Source organism: Coffea arabica, chromosome 2e (assembly GCF_036785885.1).
Source record: "Coffea arabica cultivar ET-39 chromosome 2e, Coffea Arabica ET-39 HiFi, whole genome shotgun sequence".
Taxonomy (NCBI): domain Eukaryota; kingdom Viridiplantae; phylum Streptophyta; class Magnoliopsida; order Gentianales; family Rubiaceae; genus Coffea; species Coffea arabica.
In genome coordinates this window covers 17,228,508-17,244,668 of record NC_092313.1, presented here as the reverse complement: position 1 = coordinate 17,244,668, position 16,161 = coordinate 17,228,508, and the positions used below count along the sequence as shown (strand labels likewise).

Genomic DNA, 16,161 nt, shown 5'->3' with positions numbered 1-16,161 from the left:
AGTAGTTATCAAATATAGTGCACGATAAATATGCATGGTCTAAGAAACCATTATGTATCTTTATTACAGTGTGAATACAATGGGTGGGTGGTAAACTTCCACAGCCAACATGATTATTCAAAATTCGATACAAAGGGAGTAATCTTTGCGTACGCTAGTAGTAGTATTTCATAATAAGGATGCATAAACCTACGCATCGCAGCATTCACATTAGACTGGGTTCACTTTAAGAGTTTCTGTCAGGAAAAATGTAAAAGAAAACAATAAATGATGTATTCTATATTGTGGTGGTACATACATAATACATAAACGTAGTAATTTTTTTTAATGAATGAAGCAAACTCAGGCGAGGAAAAGGAGCATCCAGAAGAGCTGGGTATATTATACATGGTCGTCAAAATTGGCTCAGGAGTCCAATTGCGCGGCCAGAAAAACTTTTAGGCAGTAATCTTTTTCTTCGGTAAGGTTAAGTACTTAATAAGACTCGTGGGGTTGACCAAATTAAACTGAAAGGAGGTTGCAATTCATGTGTGGATTCAATAAAAAGGCATGATGGGTTTCTTACAATTAAGCATATGGTAGTACTATCCATGAGGAAACCAAAGGTCAAGAAAATGCAGAAAAAGCCATCATTGCCAAAACGAAAACGAGTTGCTCGGTATTGCGTTTCTAACTTAAAAATCTTGACACTTGACCCGGGGGGAAGGTGGTGGTGAAGAAAGCATTTAGATTGTCATAAATCATAAACAGTAGGATGTTGATGCACTGATTACCGTATAATGACGTCTTATTTTTTGCAACATCTGGAAACGAGAGAATGAAGATGTTTCTTCCCTCCCCTTTTAGTTCATCCCGGTCACTTTTTTTTTATTTGTTAAAAAAAAAGAAAAAAAATTTACTACCCATTTGGATTGCTAGTTTTAAGAGTTTTTAAGGAAAAATATACTGATTTGATTTGATATATGTGAATTAAAAAAATAATCAGAAAATATGTTTATGAAAAATATAAAAAATTTTCTGTAAAAAAAACACAATTCAAACAAGGCTGCCATTTAGATTAGGCCCGAAGCCCAAAATGCCATCAGGACTGAGCTTTGAACTCAATGTTGTTAACTTAGGTGGCCCAGCTCTGGACCCCAGCCTGAATTTAATATGTATGGGTACTCAAGGTGATCCACACAATACAAGTTTATGTTCGAGTTTTGCCAAGTTGAATACTCTAAATTTTTTTTTTTTAAATTGCGTTTGATAAAATTGAAATCTAAAATCTAAATCCATTAAGTTATTGAATTGTTAAATATTAAATAAAATACATGTGAATGTATATTACATTTACTGATAAGTGAATAGTTTATCACTTATTTTTGTGAGCAAGTTTTGTCTTAGACATTTAATTCCACTTAATTAATTCAGATGTTCAATTTTTTATTATCAAACTCGTCTGAATATATTAAAATATGAATCTATTAAATTTAAGTGCTGAATTGAATTATCAAACAGGTTCTGAGTGTTTAATTCTCCCATTTCTCTGTATCTCTCTTTCTTGTTTTTTTTCTCTAGTCAAATCTCCCAAACAAAAAGGAAGAATGATCCATTTCCCATCTTTTGTTTTCTTTTCTCTCCATTTGCTTCCATTTAAGCTCACTTTGAAGTTTCTGACTGCGTCAGAAAATGTTTTATCATTTACAAATAACGAAAACCAATCACAGGGCCAAGCCCAAAAAAATTGTCATTTAACGAACAGGAAGCCCAGTACTTGTCCCACCCCAACCCAAAAAGCCCCACTGCTTCTACCTGGATCTCAAGTTCCACCCCAAAAAAAAAAAGATGGAAATGTTTGAAAACGTCTCTCTTTCTCCTCCCGTAATGCTTCATTTCAGTTGTCACTCCGCTCAAGCTTCACAGATCGTCTGGGGGAGACGACGACGACGAAGCCGGCGACGGCCACATTCAGGAGAGAAGTGAGACATGGCCCCACAGAAGGCAGTCCGTACAATATCCCAGGAAGCATTCGACGAAATGGTGAAGGAGAATATAGAGGACCTTGGGATGGACCCCACCGAAGCCCTTGAAGACGCCGTTCAAACGCTTTCGCTCCAGGGTGTTGATCTCTCAGGTAATTTCCATCATATGTTTTTGAACTTTTTTCTTTTGTTCCCTCCAGCTTTTTTTTTTTCCAAGCTAATCCCACCTCGCTTGTGTCCTTTCCAGGTATAGTCCAATGCGTCCCCGGAGAGAGCTCAGTCGATGACAATCCGGTAGTTCAGGCTCTAAGCAGATTGAAAGGGCTGAGCTCCGATTCGTCCGATAGCGAAAACGAAATTATGGAATTGTTGGGAAACTTGAATGAGTTGTGTAGCTCAAAAGGGTCGGGAAATGCTGCCATTGCCACCAAGAATGGAGGGGTAGAGTTGGTAATTTCTATTTTGCCGAAGCTTAAGAAGAGCGGGCCTCATCGGGGCCTAGACTTGGCTTTGAGCACATTGACTTCACTAATTCATGGTACATGTTTATTTTCTTAAATGCAACAACTTTTAAATTGCTGGGATTTTCTTTCCATCGTTGAATTACTAATTCTAGGGGTTGGGGTTTTTTTTTTTTGTTTGGGGGGGGGGCGCTGGGGGGCGAATTCATCTTAATGATTGGTAAGGTTGGCAATGTTGGATTGGTTTCATTTTTTGTTGTTTAGTTTCATCTTACCACGCTCGTTTGAAAAATATAGACTAAACGTTGGATTTTGTATATCTAATCTGTGGATTTTATCTGATGCTTAAGTCTTGCCAAATTCGGTATGATCTGAAGTCTGAACATAGTATTAACTTGGTGGAGTGACATTGTCTTTTAACCTTTTTCATATACAGATCTTCAAAGCACTGAAACATTTAAGGAGAGTGGTGGCCCGGAGATTGTAGTAGGCATCCTAAATGATGAAAGTCAACATGTTAGCATCTTAAATAGTTGTTTTTCTGTTGTTGCTGTGGCTGCATCTGGAAATGAGGTTGTGAAGGAGTCATTCATGGACTTGAAAATTGATCAACTTGTCATCAAAATTCTTAAAGAACACAGTGGGTGGGCCTTTCCTAGCATATATGATGCCGTTCGAGTCCTTCTAACAGCAGATGACAATCGTGTTGTGGCCTCACAAGTAAGACTGATAGGAGGTCGTGCTGTTGTTACTTGTACCAAAATATCTTTGCCACCCTGATTGCTGTGAAACTTTTCAAATCGGGGTCTGTCAAAGTAATGTTACTGTAAGCTTGAAGAACTGTTCTCACCTTGTTGATGTATTGCAGGTCTATGGTTATGCTCGCAGATTTGCTAAGATGGGAATTGTAGAAACTTTGGTACATACACTTCATGAAGGTCTTAGTTCACCTTGTGTTGTATCAGCGTGCATAGCTCTGAAAGCTGTTGCCGTCAATGTAAGTCTTCTATATGTTGTGATTAGGCATAATTGCTGTAGTTTGAGTTAAGTTATGGTTCTCTCATGGATGCGCCATCAAAGTATGATAGTTTAATGCTCTAGCAAAACATACAATATTTTCTTGTCTCTGGCTTTATGATTGGCTACTTTCTATATTGGCGCTGTCTACCTGAGAATCCCATATGGTTGAATTAGAGTGTGAAAATGCAGTGTTTGTGTGGAATGATCTGGTAAATTTAGCAAGGGTAAAATGCTCTGTAAATGTATCAGTTCATCCTTTTTAAACCGCTTCCCTTCATTATTATTAAAATAACGTGGGTAATTGAATTGGTGATCAAAGACCTAGATCTTATATTCATCTATATTCTTTTTGTGTCTTGGTTGGGAGAACTGAACTGTCTCCTTGATTAGAATGAACGCATTTTGTTTGACATAAGTCTTCGTTTTTTCATTTTTTATGATTCTTCTGGCAGGATGAAGTCTGCAGATCAGTCGCAGATAATGGTGGTATAGATGCAATTCTGCATTGCATTGATGACTGTGGGGAACAAGGCAACAAAGCTGCGGCCAGAACTTGCTGCTCTTTGTTATCTAAGGTGAAAACCTATATGATATTTTTTACTGATGACTAATACTGGTCCCTTTGCATTGTGCTGCAGAATATACACCCAAAATTCTTTTTCTTCAATTTCTGATATTACTCTATAAACTTCATATTCACAATTCATTTTCATTTCTTAAACCTCCATTCCTACTTCTAAAGATGAACTATCTTACTAATCATTAACGTGGGTGGCATATATGGCCCTTAAAACTTCTCTTGAGATGGCTTGTATCAGCAAACAGGTCCTCTAACATGTATAACCAGGAAACTTACTTATTGAGATTCATTTTCTTTCACCATCTGTAGAGAGATAACATGTTTACCATCTATTGATATTTGAAAGATTGAAGCGCTTTTAATTGGTGAGTTCGATTAGTTGGCAGGAAGTGACATAAATAAGAGTCTTATTATTGAGAAAGGTGGGCTGCAGAGACTTATAAAACTTGCAGGAAGATTTTCTGAAGACCCTTCAGTATTACAAGAGGTGAATGAATTACTATAAGTTGCATAAACTATGCCACAGATTTGTGCCTAGCTATCTGAGGGCACTATTCTTTTGGTGGCCAAGCATCTAGAGACCTAGTATCTACAGTTACAATTAAAATTTCTTGCTGCTGTGCAGGTCATGTCTCATATATCCATACTCTGCTTGAGATCCCCAGATAATGCAGCTCAAGCAATTGAAGTTGGAGCTGGGGACCTCGCTATCCAAGCCATGCAGAGATTCCCTGATTCAGAACAGCTGCAGCGTAATGCCTGTCTAATGATCCGGAATCTTGTGGTCAGGAATGCCGAAAACAGGCAAGATTTGTTCTTGGTTGCCTTCAAAATATGGTCCCTTGTTCTGTAGGAAGTCTTAAAGAAATTTCATTTAAAAGCTGGAGTTGTTTGTTCTTTCAGAAAAATTTTACTCAGCCATGGTATTGAGAAGCACGTTAGGAAGGCCAAGGGAAGTCACAAGATCTGCAAAGAAGCAGCTACTGATGCACTCAGGGATCTTGGCCTTGATAATTACAATTCATAATGGTGTTCAGGTCTAGAAATGGCATGCTTAATAGTTTCTTGTACTTCGATAAGTTTTACATGATCTAGTGTGTATCAAAAGCAATAGAAATGCTCTGGGAAGGAATTTGTTTGGTGGAAAAAGCAGACGGTTTCTGTAAGTTCATTTAACTCGTATTTGGTATGCTGGTGATGGTGAGAAGCCAAAATTTATCCTTTTTCTGTTTTAAAGTACTCCCTAAATGCAAATTTCTTGAACATGTATTTATCTCATATTAACGATGTTAAGGGCAAATCTACTAGTATCATTTTAGAAGCCAAATTTGACCTCCCGTTAAGGGTGTTTAATTTAGCTAATCTAATAGTATCATTTAAGAAGTGAAATTAATTCCCGTTAAGGGTGTCGATTTAGCAAATCCAATAGTATCACGTACGAAGTCAAATTTGATCTCCCGTTAAGCGGGTGCCATTTGATGACTACGACGGTTATTTTTTTAACAACCCATTACAAAATTATAATCAAACTAAATTGTATCAGAAAGTGGGCGAAAAAAGAGAAAATAGTTCTGATTATTCAGTAAGACGGTAAAAAATCTATCAACTTCGCCAGTTTTGGCATGTTTTGAAATGCTAAAGCCCAATTGACTAATACCAAGATAATCAAACCTAAAAATGTCTGCCCAAAAATTTTGTACAGTCTCTAAGTTTACAATACGGTGATCAAGATCTACCAGCCCTTTCAACCCTGTGAAAAAGAAAAAAAAAAAAAAATCCGAGGTGAGAACATTATCATTATAGAGCAGATTTTTCAATGACAAGAAGAAATAATCTTTGTGGCAAATTAGACAGATTTTTCGGTTTCTTAGATTTAGATGGGGCTGATCGCATATTTAAGTAATCTTGTTTAACCTAGCTGTTCACTTAACTAATACTATGCAGTAATGTTAATACCTGACAGCGCACCAGGCAACCGAAGCATGCCGTCTAAACAGAGTTGAAATTAGCACATAAAGTTACAAGGTGATCCCCACCTTCAAAAAAAATCAGAGGGAAGCAACCTCGGAATCAAACCAACCTCATTTAAACTAGCAGCATAAACAAGAAGCTGAAGAATAAATACCATATATTATTGGAACATTTTGGCGAAAGCTTTTCTCTCCTGATCACGTCTATCAGCAATCTATGGCCAAGGAAGAAGAAGATTAGATTATCACCATCTGCAGTAATTGACCTAACACCATACGAAGTGGTTTACAATTTGGCAAAGTTCACAAACACATGATTCCCCACTCACCCTTTTCTTTGCTGCAGCAAGCTCCTTTTTTATTGCTCCTGGAAGATGTGATCCCGAGTCAGTAATCAGTGTCTGATCCAATGTATCAAATATGTTGCCTTTCATATTCTCCACACATATACTAATACGAGTCTACTTCCTCAAAACTTACTACTGAAGTCTAGTCATTGCATGTTGTTACCTATCTGTCCATAGGTATTAACCTATAGCTAGGTTAACTTCTGAAAACCAGAAGACCAAGGAGCAGTAAAATCTAGAACCATTATGCACGAAACCAGAATAAAGACCATTCCAAATCATTTTTTAAACCTTTACCAGGAGTAAGAATAAGAAGCTTACAACAAAAACTAATCAGAATCAACTCAATTTATTATTCACAATCTTCCCAGAGGAAGTCACGATCCACGTGACATAAAGCAACAGTAAATTCAAAATTCTTTAGAAAGTGAACTTTATATTCAGACAATGATGGAAATTGGTTGAATTGATTCTTTTTATTTTTGCCATGAATTGAGCATTTCAAAGCACCTCAAACCAAAACAATTTTCCTACTTGCTTTAAATTTTCAAAAGCCACATCGACAAGAAAAAAAAATCCTCAGAAAAAATTAAAAGATTAAAAGGCTTTTTTCCTAAATATTTTGCAAAGCAAAAGAAGTTTTTAAACAAACTTATGATCAGATGTGCTTCACAAAAGCAGCTTTTGTAGCTCAAAATAAACTAAAAGTCAACAAAATAAGTCAAACAAATAAGACTTAGTTCAAAAAGAAAAGCTAAGTTCAGCTTTGTATGAGCAAAACAAGAATAAGCATCACTAACCATCATTGGGCTCCAAATTCAAAGCTTTCTTGAAACTTTCAACTGCAGCATCTATATCATTAAGAGCCATGTGTGCCTGATTGATCAATAGATTACAATCACAGCTACTTCAGAATGTGCCACTAAAATAGTCTAAGGTATAGGCAGTCAGTCAGAAGAGAACAATGATAATCATCAAATAGGGGCAAAACAAGATTCCTAAGAAGCACGAATGCCAAGTTGGAATTCATAGGGCGACAAAAATTGCATATCATATGACTATTAGATTGAAAGCAAGCAAATAGGAATAAACATGAAAAATAACAAAGGGAATTAGTCAGTAAAAATAATAGGTAATTTGTGCTAAAAGATATACATAACCATTTAGGTATCAGGACATATGCACAACATGTGATTTGTAATTAGTAGTTTGATTTACCCCATTGAGATTTTTATGGAACGCGAAGGCATACCAGCTACAACAGAAGCCAATTGACATAGTTCATAGTAAAGCAGAGAAAGATGAAGCTATAATAAAGTAAAGATGTTAGCTATAACTATGTAAGCAAGTCATTGACCATAATAACCTAATCATCCTCTTGCATTGCCCAAGGGGCCATTGACCACAAACAGTCCATTAATAAAAGGAAAAATTTTTTTTTTTTAAAACAGTGGTCACTATTCTAAGTTTCTTCCTTCCCCCACCACAGGCGTATAACCTTAGCTAGATTCGACTTGTTGATAAATCAGTCTCCGGCTCTATTAACCACATTAAAAACCTAAAAAAGAATTAAAATGAACTATGAGTCAAAGAGAAAGTGATGATACTCAGCGTTTGTCCAACTAGTAAACATTTAATACTTACAACAATAATCATAAGTTAATATCAGCATAGGGGAGAAGGCGAAGATTTACTTGATGGACAATCATACTCACCTGACCCTGGCGAAACAAAGCCTTGGCATTATTCTCTCCATCACGCATTGCAAAGTCAGCATCCAAAAGTGCTCCCTTTGAATCTCCAAGTTTCAGTTTACAAGCCTAAACAAAAGTAGAATAAATTAACTGGCTTGATAGGACAACCAAAACCTTCAGGTCTACAGGCATTGTAAAACATGTTCTTTCCAGAAATGCATGAATGTTGCACACCTAATAGTTCTGGAAGAAATCAGATATAACCAAGCCTTTCTGATAGGATTAAGATTGGAAAATTTCTCCATAACAAGTTAAAAAGTCTAAGCTTCAAACTTCATGATAAGCAAGATATGATCAGTACTAAGCAACTAAGACACGTTAGAAAACATGCACTGATACCCTAGTTCAAATGACAAATCTCTGCATTACAACCAGAGTTGATTCTCACAGTAAAACTGACTGTACAATCATATATAAATGGGAAGCTCTGCCCTAGCTAATGTTCTGAATTGACATTAAGAATGTTACTGCATCTTACTATGTTTGGCAAAATTTCATTTCTGGCACAAGGCCAGCACAAGCAGCATATCTTTGAGAATTCCAGGATAAACTCACCGAGCTGTTTGTAAATATCTGAGACTTCATCTTCCTCAAATGCATACTCTTGTCTGTTGAAAGAACGGAAATAAAGAATGAGAAGAGCATAGCAGTGTTATCAAAATTGTAATCCGGATCGTAGGATCGCGATCAGGACCTGGAATTAAGTCACTGATCCAGATTGGTAGTGGGGTCGCAATTCTCATAAAATTGCACTTGTTCTAGCTAAGTCATACTGGAATCGTAGAATCATACTAGAATCGTACGATCCTAACAACTAGGATCGTTCAAAAAAATTTAACCTACAATGCAAGTGGTGTGGCCCACTTCCTAAACATTTGCTGACATGTTTCTATCTAAATTTGCTACCATCCCTGTTAAAGCTATCCCACAAGGAACAATATAATAAACACTAAACAATAATAAATGGAAACAAATTAGAATCTTTTAATGCAACATTTAATTTTTCTTCCTAAAATATATTACTAGTTCAGTATTAGTTTCAAGTTTAATTATGTGAAGAAAGTTTTAAGAGTTTCAATTGGTTAGAAAAGGATAAAATTTAATTAAAATCTACTGATATTGTTTTATGCTGCTTAGTATCGTGTTATTATTATTATTTGCTTATTATCTTATTAGTGCAATGGATTATTAGTTACCTTATATTTTTGGTTAAGTTCATGATATTATAGTTAGTAACAGATTTTTCTTCACTCGTATAGTTAATTATGGCCCATAAGAACATGATACGATACTTGAAATATATATTTATTGTGTCAATAATCATTAAACCAGTGTTAATATTGTGCATTTTAAAATTAAATACGCATATATTCAATGAAAATATGTAAACTAATAGTTTAAAAGTTAGTAACAGCTTAATATGTAATTTTTGGTAGAATCTTACAATTCAACGATCGGATCCTACGATCCCGATCCCACTATCCTAAATCGATCCTGCATAGGATCCCAATTCTACAAACTATGGAGCGTAGTATAGGTGGCAGCAAAATTTGGAGAATTATCTTCCTTTAACATATGCAAGAACAAACTGACCATCTTTGGAAGGCAAAACATTTCGTTTACCTTCATCAATCCCATCTTTTTCCCAACAGATATCCAAATATCGCAAAGCTTTTCGATACTTTCTGAGAGCCATTTTATAGTCTTGTTTCTACAAGAAGTTAACAGAGGAATTTATAAAAAATGGCAGATAAAAATGTATAAAAACATAGGAGAACAAGATCAGCAATTGACCAGTTACCGATGTTTTAAGCATTTGATACCTTAAAATAGTCATTTCCATGAGACTTAATAGAGTCTACAGCAGTCATCCACCAAGAAAGCTCCCCAGAACAGTTGTCAAGATCAGCAGGCCAATCAGCATATTCGTCTCCATCTTTGAAAAAGTTAGCAATTCCATCATCTGCTCCCTCTTGTATTTGGCCACAATCCACAATTATAACATCCAGAGTAGGGCAATCATTATCACCTGTTGTAACATGCTCAATTGAGCGGACAACTCCCATGCCTTTGACTACCTTCCCAAATACAACATGTTTTCCATCTAGATGGGAAGTCCTAGTAGTAGTGATAAAAAACTGCGACCCATTAGTGTTAGGCCCGGCATTAGCCATTGATAGCATTCCTTTCCTTTCATGCTTTAAATCAAAATTTTCATCTTCAAATTTCAGCCCATAAATTGATTCACCCCCAGTACCATCCCCTGCAGATATGTCACCACCTTGCACCATAAAGCTTTTAATAACACGGTGGAATCGGCTTCCCTAAAACAAATGCAGGAGTGTAGTTAGAAACTAAAAGCGCAAATAAAGGACTATTATTACTATCATAAAGGTCAACTTCAAACTACTCTGAAACACTGAGACCACGCACTATACAAAATGCTTTACATTTAGATCCAATGAATAGACAATTAGACAGAAACTTCAGGAGGAGTCAAAGATTTAGTTTCCCCTCCTATTAAACACCATCCACTTTGTTTGTTGATCAAATTTGCCGACATCAGAGGAATACTTGTTATCAATTCGTAAAGCAATGATTGATTCTTAACAAGTTTTCATGTAAATCAAGTCAGGGGAGCGAAAACACCACACATAAAAGGTTAGACACTGAAATCCACAATCCTCACGGTAATCAATTCACTGTCAATAGAACTGTGCACAACTCGATCACATGAAATCAAATATATAAGAGTAAACTAAGGTCGTATGAACAAATATATCCGTACGTATACATGTCCGAATGTAGTAGCATGAAAGAATTAGCGTGTAACGGTAGAAGTTTTAGGGAGGACGACCTTGTAATGAAGAGGTACACCGGTGTGAGGACCAATGCCTTTCTCGCCGGTGCAGAGAGCTCTGAAATTTTCGGCGGTTTTGGGGACGATATCATTGTAGAGCTCCACGACGATTCTACCTTCCAGCTCACCGCCGATGCTTATGTCCAGAAAGCAACGTGGCCTCTCCATTTCCGGCAGTTCTGATCAAAGAATCGAGCAGGTTAGAAGGAGAAGACCAAAGAGCAGCAGTAGAAAAACCCTAGAGGCAGGCGGAAGCACCGGGGGAGAACATTTCTTACAAGGTCCCGCTTTATATATATTTCGAAGTTCGAACTCTCTGGAGCTTGGAGCCAGGTCTCCCCCTCATTACTCAACCATTTTAAATCAAACTGTGTACTTACTACTTACCCATGGTCCTTCCACTAATTTGCGCCTGCTGCGCCGCGAACCCGTAGCAACAATTATTTGTAAAAATTTGTTGCCGTTGCCCCCAAGTCCCTAATCTCTAACTACATAAAGCGCCGAAGGGTTGGCAACAGTGATTTCCATTGGTTATTTTGTAATTTGAGGGTTGATTTTGTCCTCATTTGTCTTTGTAGGTGTGATGGAACTCATCGTGGGGTCATCTCTGTTTCATGCTTGTCGGCCATAGGTTCTAAATTTTGGTCGCCTTATTCCAATTTTACCCTTTTACACTGGTTTCGTTGTTGTTTCTCTATAGATTTTGGCCTTTTTCGTCTTTTTATTGCAAATAATATTTTTAGTGGTTGGCCCGTTGCCTGCTGCATATGTCTGCCCAGATTTATTGGACCTCTCACGGTTTTTGCGAAATCTTTTCTGGTCTGCAGCCTTATTATGTTGGTCCACTATGTTTGGGTTTCGGACATAAGAAAAATACCACTATATCCATCCATATATAGCAAAAAATATATATATGATATGCAAACAAAATCAGCAACTTTGGCTGCCAAATTACTCTTCACTGGTTAAATAGTACCAGCAACAAACAATTAAAAAATTTATACAATTTACACATTACTAATCAATACTAAATATTACAAAAATCAACACAACCTAGAATAATACACCTCAAATTATACCATCATACACACTAAGAAATCCTTCAATTAATCCACTCTCACAACTTTCACTAGCATAAAATTAATTAGAACCAATAATCAAATCACAATTAGACAAAACATAAATATACTGTAAACAATAAAATACCAAAAAAAATTAAAAAGTGCAAAACAATTACTTACTTTACCAATAGAAAAACATATCAAAATCATAATCATTCAAAATAATATAAAATATGACAAATCCATACTACATTACAAAAATTATATTACAAATCTTTACACATGTTCCAATATAAAATACACGTACATATAATTAATAAACAAATGGAAGATATTGCCTATAACATACCAGCTCTTTATGGATTTTTTGCATTAATTTGGCGGTTCGATTTGTCCATCTTTGTCCTATGGTCCAATATGTAGCCGTCAATGGCCTCTGCTCCCAATATGTTAAATACAAAAGAGAATCATTTAATTTATGTTAAATACATAAATGTTTATAACTAAAATTAAAAAAGTGTTACACTCATATTTTTAAGAAAAGGAAACTGATAGATTTTGTGCTTAACATAAATTAAATGTGTGAAAGTAAAAAAGATATTGCCTATAACATACTAGCTCTTTATGGGTTTTTTGCATTACATGAACAAAATATTAGTTATTTATGGGCATTTTACTCTAAATTATTTAATTTGTGTAAAATACATAAATGTTTGTAACTAAAATTGGAAAAGTGTTACACTAATATTTTTACGAAAGGGAAACTCATAGGTTTTGTATTTAACATAAATTAAATATGTAAAAGTAAAAAAAGAAATTGCCCATAGCATATCGGCTCTTTATTGGTTTTCTCCATTACATGAACAAAGTACTAGCTATTTATGGACATTTTACTTTGAATCATTTAATTTATGTTAAAAACATAAATGTTTGTAAGTAAAATTCAAAAAATATTACACTAAAATACTCAATTATTAAATTAAAGCTTTTGCGTTTTAAGATTGAGTAGTTACGTCGATAATATTTGTTAACTGCTCAATTATTAAATTAAAGCTAATTAAAGCTTTTGCGTTTAAGATTGATAATATTTGTATGTGCATGTTCGGCAAAATATATATATGGACACAAATTCTGTGTGTATCTAATATTATTAATTTAAAGCTGTTGTGTTTTAATATTAACTACTCAATTGTTAATTTAAAGCTTGCCGTCAAGCTCCAGTTACAAGTTAATTGTCTCCTTTTGCTGTTGTGCTCATATTCTATTTTCTCATCTTATTCTCTCATCTTATTCCAATATGTGCATATCTAATAAATATAAATCAATTGTCCCGTTTTGTATTAGGTTCCATTAATACAATCAATTGTTTTTAAAAATATCGGATAATTTCCCTCTACTTCAAAAATGTTATTTCGATAATATTTGTTAACTACTCAATTATCAAATTAAAGCTCTTGCGTTTTAAGTTTGAATAGCATAACATAAATATGTTTAGGACAAAGTGATAATTAGTTGTGTGCCTTTTTATATATGTGCATGTTCAGCAAAATATATATGTTAACAAAAACATTGATTTTTCTGAAAAAAAATATATATCGAGACAAATTTTTTGTGTATCTAATATTATTAATTTAAAGCTTTTGCATTTTAATATTAACTACTCAATTATTAATTTAAAGCTTTTGCGTTTTAAGATATTTTTAGCAAAATATATAGCAATTATTCTACGATGCCACCGCATGCTATCAAATTTTACGTGGTTGTTCCCTGGTGATTAAAGGTTACGTGGCGCAAAATTTATCTTACGTGGTTACAGATTAGAAGTTACACCTGTAGTTACAGTTCATGTCATGCACTTAAAGATAGAGATATGCTTGTTTCGTTCGGTTCTTTCACAGATTACACTGTCATAGTGGACTTGCAATCATTAGTCATATTTAATGCATGCACGTGCTTCCTTCTACCAAACCACAAACTCTTTGTATAGTTGAAGACTATGCGTTCTGTCTACATTAACCTTTTCACCGTCAGTTTCTTTGGTTTGGTTTTCTTTATCTACGGACTACCAACTATTATAATGCTTTAGAGATGTTTCTCTTTTCTCTTGCGCCTTTCTGTTAGCCTTTATTTTCTATTGGCTTTTCCTGATCCCTATTTCAAATTCTCAGCTTCGCGCCGGCTTCAGTCAGGTATGTCCTTGTTTTTCTTTACTGCATTTCTTCATTGACCTTTTCCTCGTTTACTCTTAATCAATCTGCAGTTACTTATTTTCTTTCCTTGTGATTGAAGTTATGTTTCTATCATTTTCTCCTCCCTATTAATTACCTAAGAATATCTGTTTTGTTCCCATGATTTTTGCCAAAAAACTTACTACTTCGCACAGAATCATTTTTCTTTGTTGCAGCTTTTTAGTCTGCATTAACTCCGAATTTTCTTACGTTAGGTGACTCCATAAACTATTAGCAAATTTAAAAAATCTCCTTACTTTTTTCCATTTTTGTGTATTTTGCTCATGCTCACTGTGTATACTATCTCATATTTGCTTATTCTACAATCACTATTATAATATTCAACAAAACAATAACCCTCTATTTCTAATTTCTTCTACTTTATTTTACATTATTCATCACTCAATAACACCATAATATGGGCACCCCGCGACAGCCGCGGGGTCGAATGCCTAGTTCTAATTCCCTATCCATCCATCCAGTCCAGCCAATTGTGCTCGTTTAATTTAAATGGATTTAGCTAACAAATACTCGAGGGGACTCCCGTTCAAGAAGCGCGCTAAGTTTTCTTCTTTTTTTTTCCAGCTTAGGTTAATTTTGTGCAGGAGTGAAGTTTTAGGAAATGTGTCATAATAATGAAAATGTGCGGGACTGTTTTTCAAAAACTAATTTTTTAAATACAATAAAAAATTTTAAAAAGTACTCTAAAGGTTAATCTAAAAAATAGTTTAATTTTTTTTAAAATTTTAAAAAATATCTCAAAATATATTTTAGAAACTCTTCTACTCTTAAATATCCCAAAATATAATCTGAAAACTCTGCTACAGTAAAATTTTTCAAAATCACTCCCAAAAACAGCTAATCCAAACGGAGTCTCATCCAAACAAAAAAAAAAAAAGATAGTGGGAGTGCAAATAACATCACCCTAAAAATTATTTTTTATTTTGTAAAAATCATTCTCATAGGATGTGGTTTTACACCTTGAATGCCAGTTTCTTAAACAATTTTATTAAAATATGAAAATGTGTAAACAGTCAATTGTTAATCACTACTACGATTGCGGATAGTTATCAAAATGAATTAAAGCTTCCTAGTAAAATAGAAAAAATATTTTTTGAAATATTGTTGGATCATTTAATTATTTTTAATATGAATGTAAAAAAAAAATACACCTTAAAGGATGATGGAAACAGAGTAACACCATAATAAGAGTTCCCATGCATAATAAGATATTCCCCATCCTGTCCGAAGGTGGTGAATAATTCTTCAGTAACACACTAAAAGATGAGTGCAACTTTAAAGTTTTTGTTATTTTAAAAGACAAAAATCCATGGTCTGTGTAAATTAATAAAATCAATTTACTCGACGATGAGGTTTAAATCAATGAGATCTGCATAGTTAGAAAGGCAGTTTTGCTATGATCTGCAAAAAGCCGAAAATGCATTGGCAGCCTGCACCTGAACCTGCATATATCGTCAGTATTATAACTAGTTAATAGAGTATGAATTACTACTAACATTTTATGCTCTGTTAATTTTTTCTGTCCACCGGAAATAGCGACTTGCTGGCATTAGTACCGCGTCGTTTTCCTTTCGTTTCCAAGTGGTGATGTTTTTATATTATCGCGATAATTCACACATCTACTGTTGTGCTGCATGGAAAAAGAATTGTCAGTAGAGCACCTTTTTTTTTTTTTTTAATGTCTGGATATATCTATTTGGGAAGAAGCACGAGACTTCGGGGAAGACGACCGTCGTTGGCTGCGTCTGCGATAACCGAGTTGGTCGTCTATATCCCATGAAGATGGTAATGAGTTTTATTTACACAGCTATTTCCTCCTATATATTAACGTTCTAGTTGTAGACAATAATATGATGTCCCAAGGCACTGTACAGAAACCAAAAAAGAAAAGAAAA

The 16,161-nt window shown here is 34.8% G+C and overlaps 2 protein-coding genes across 3 annotated transcripts; one reads left to right on the top strand and one right to left on the bottom strand.

Annotated features, from left to right (window-relative positions):
• Positions 1–1,825: 1,825 nt before the first annotated feature.
• LOC113731381 (uncharacterized) lies at positions 1,826–5,261 on the top strand. Of its 2 annotated transcripts, XM_027256627.2 has the most exons (8): positions 1,826–2,116; positions 2,212–2,502; positions 2,862–3,145; positions 3,294–3,422; positions 3,898–4,020; positions 4,405–4,512; positions 4,651–4,829; positions 4,929–5,261. In XM_027256627.2, the coding sequence occupies exons 1-8, from the start codon at positions 1,969–1,971 to the stop codon at positions 5,050–5,052; spliced, it is 1,386 nt and encodes a 461-aa protein (XP_027112428.1). In that variant the 5' UTR covers positions 1,826–1,968; the 3' UTR covers positions 5,053–5,261. The 2 variants fall into 2 exon arrangements, with proteins under 2 accessions (XP_027112428.1, XP_071935544.1); XM_072079443.1 differs by lacking the exon at positions 4,405–4,512.
• Positions 5,262–5,572: 311 nt separating this feature from the next.
• Positions 5,573–11,281, bottom strand: LOC113731380 (peptidyl-prolyl cis-trans isomerase CYP40-like). The gene is made up of 10 exons (XM_027256626.2): positions 10,954–11,281; positions 9,920–10,420; positions 9,720–9,807; positions 8,652–8,704; positions 8,058–8,162; positions 7,143–7,218; positions 6,325–6,362; positions 6,151–6,210; positions 5,982–6,061; positions 5,573–5,775 (listed from the first exon to the last, which is right to left on the bottom strand). The coding sequence occupies exons 1-8, from the start codon at positions 11,122–11,124 to the stop codon at positions 6,157–6,159; spliced, it is 1,086 nt and encodes a 361-aa protein (XP_027112427.1). The 5' UTR covers positions 11,125–11,281; the 3' UTR covers positions 5,573–5,775; positions 5,982–6,061; positions 6,151–6,156.
• Between the last annotated feature and the right edge of the window lie 4,880 nt (positions 11,282–16,161).

Coding starts and splice junctions, on each gene's coding strand:
- LOC113731381 (XM_027256627.2), top strand. CDS start 1,969: ATGGCCCCACAGAAGGCAGTCCGTACAATATCCCAGGAAGCATTCGAC. Junction 2,503..2,861: donor ATTGACTTCACTAATTCATG/GTACATGTTTAT, acceptor TTTCATATACAG/ATCTTCAAAGCACTGAAACA. Junction 4,021..4,404: donor GCTGCTCTTTGTTATCTAAG/GTGAAAACCTAT, acceptor GAGTTCGATTAG/TTGGCAGGAAGTGACATAAA.
- LOC113731380 (XM_027256626.2), bottom strand. CDS start 11,124: ATGGAGAGGCCACGTTGCTTTCTGGACATAAGCATCGGCGGTGAGCTG. Junction 8,705..9,719: donor AAAAGATGGGATTGATGAAG/GTAAACGAAATG, acceptor TTCTTTCAACAG/ACAAGAGTATGCATTTGAGG. Junction 6,211..6,324: donor TTGCTGCAGCAAAGAAAAGG/GTGAGTGGGGAA, acceptor CCTTGGCCATAG/ATTGCTGATAGACGTGATCA.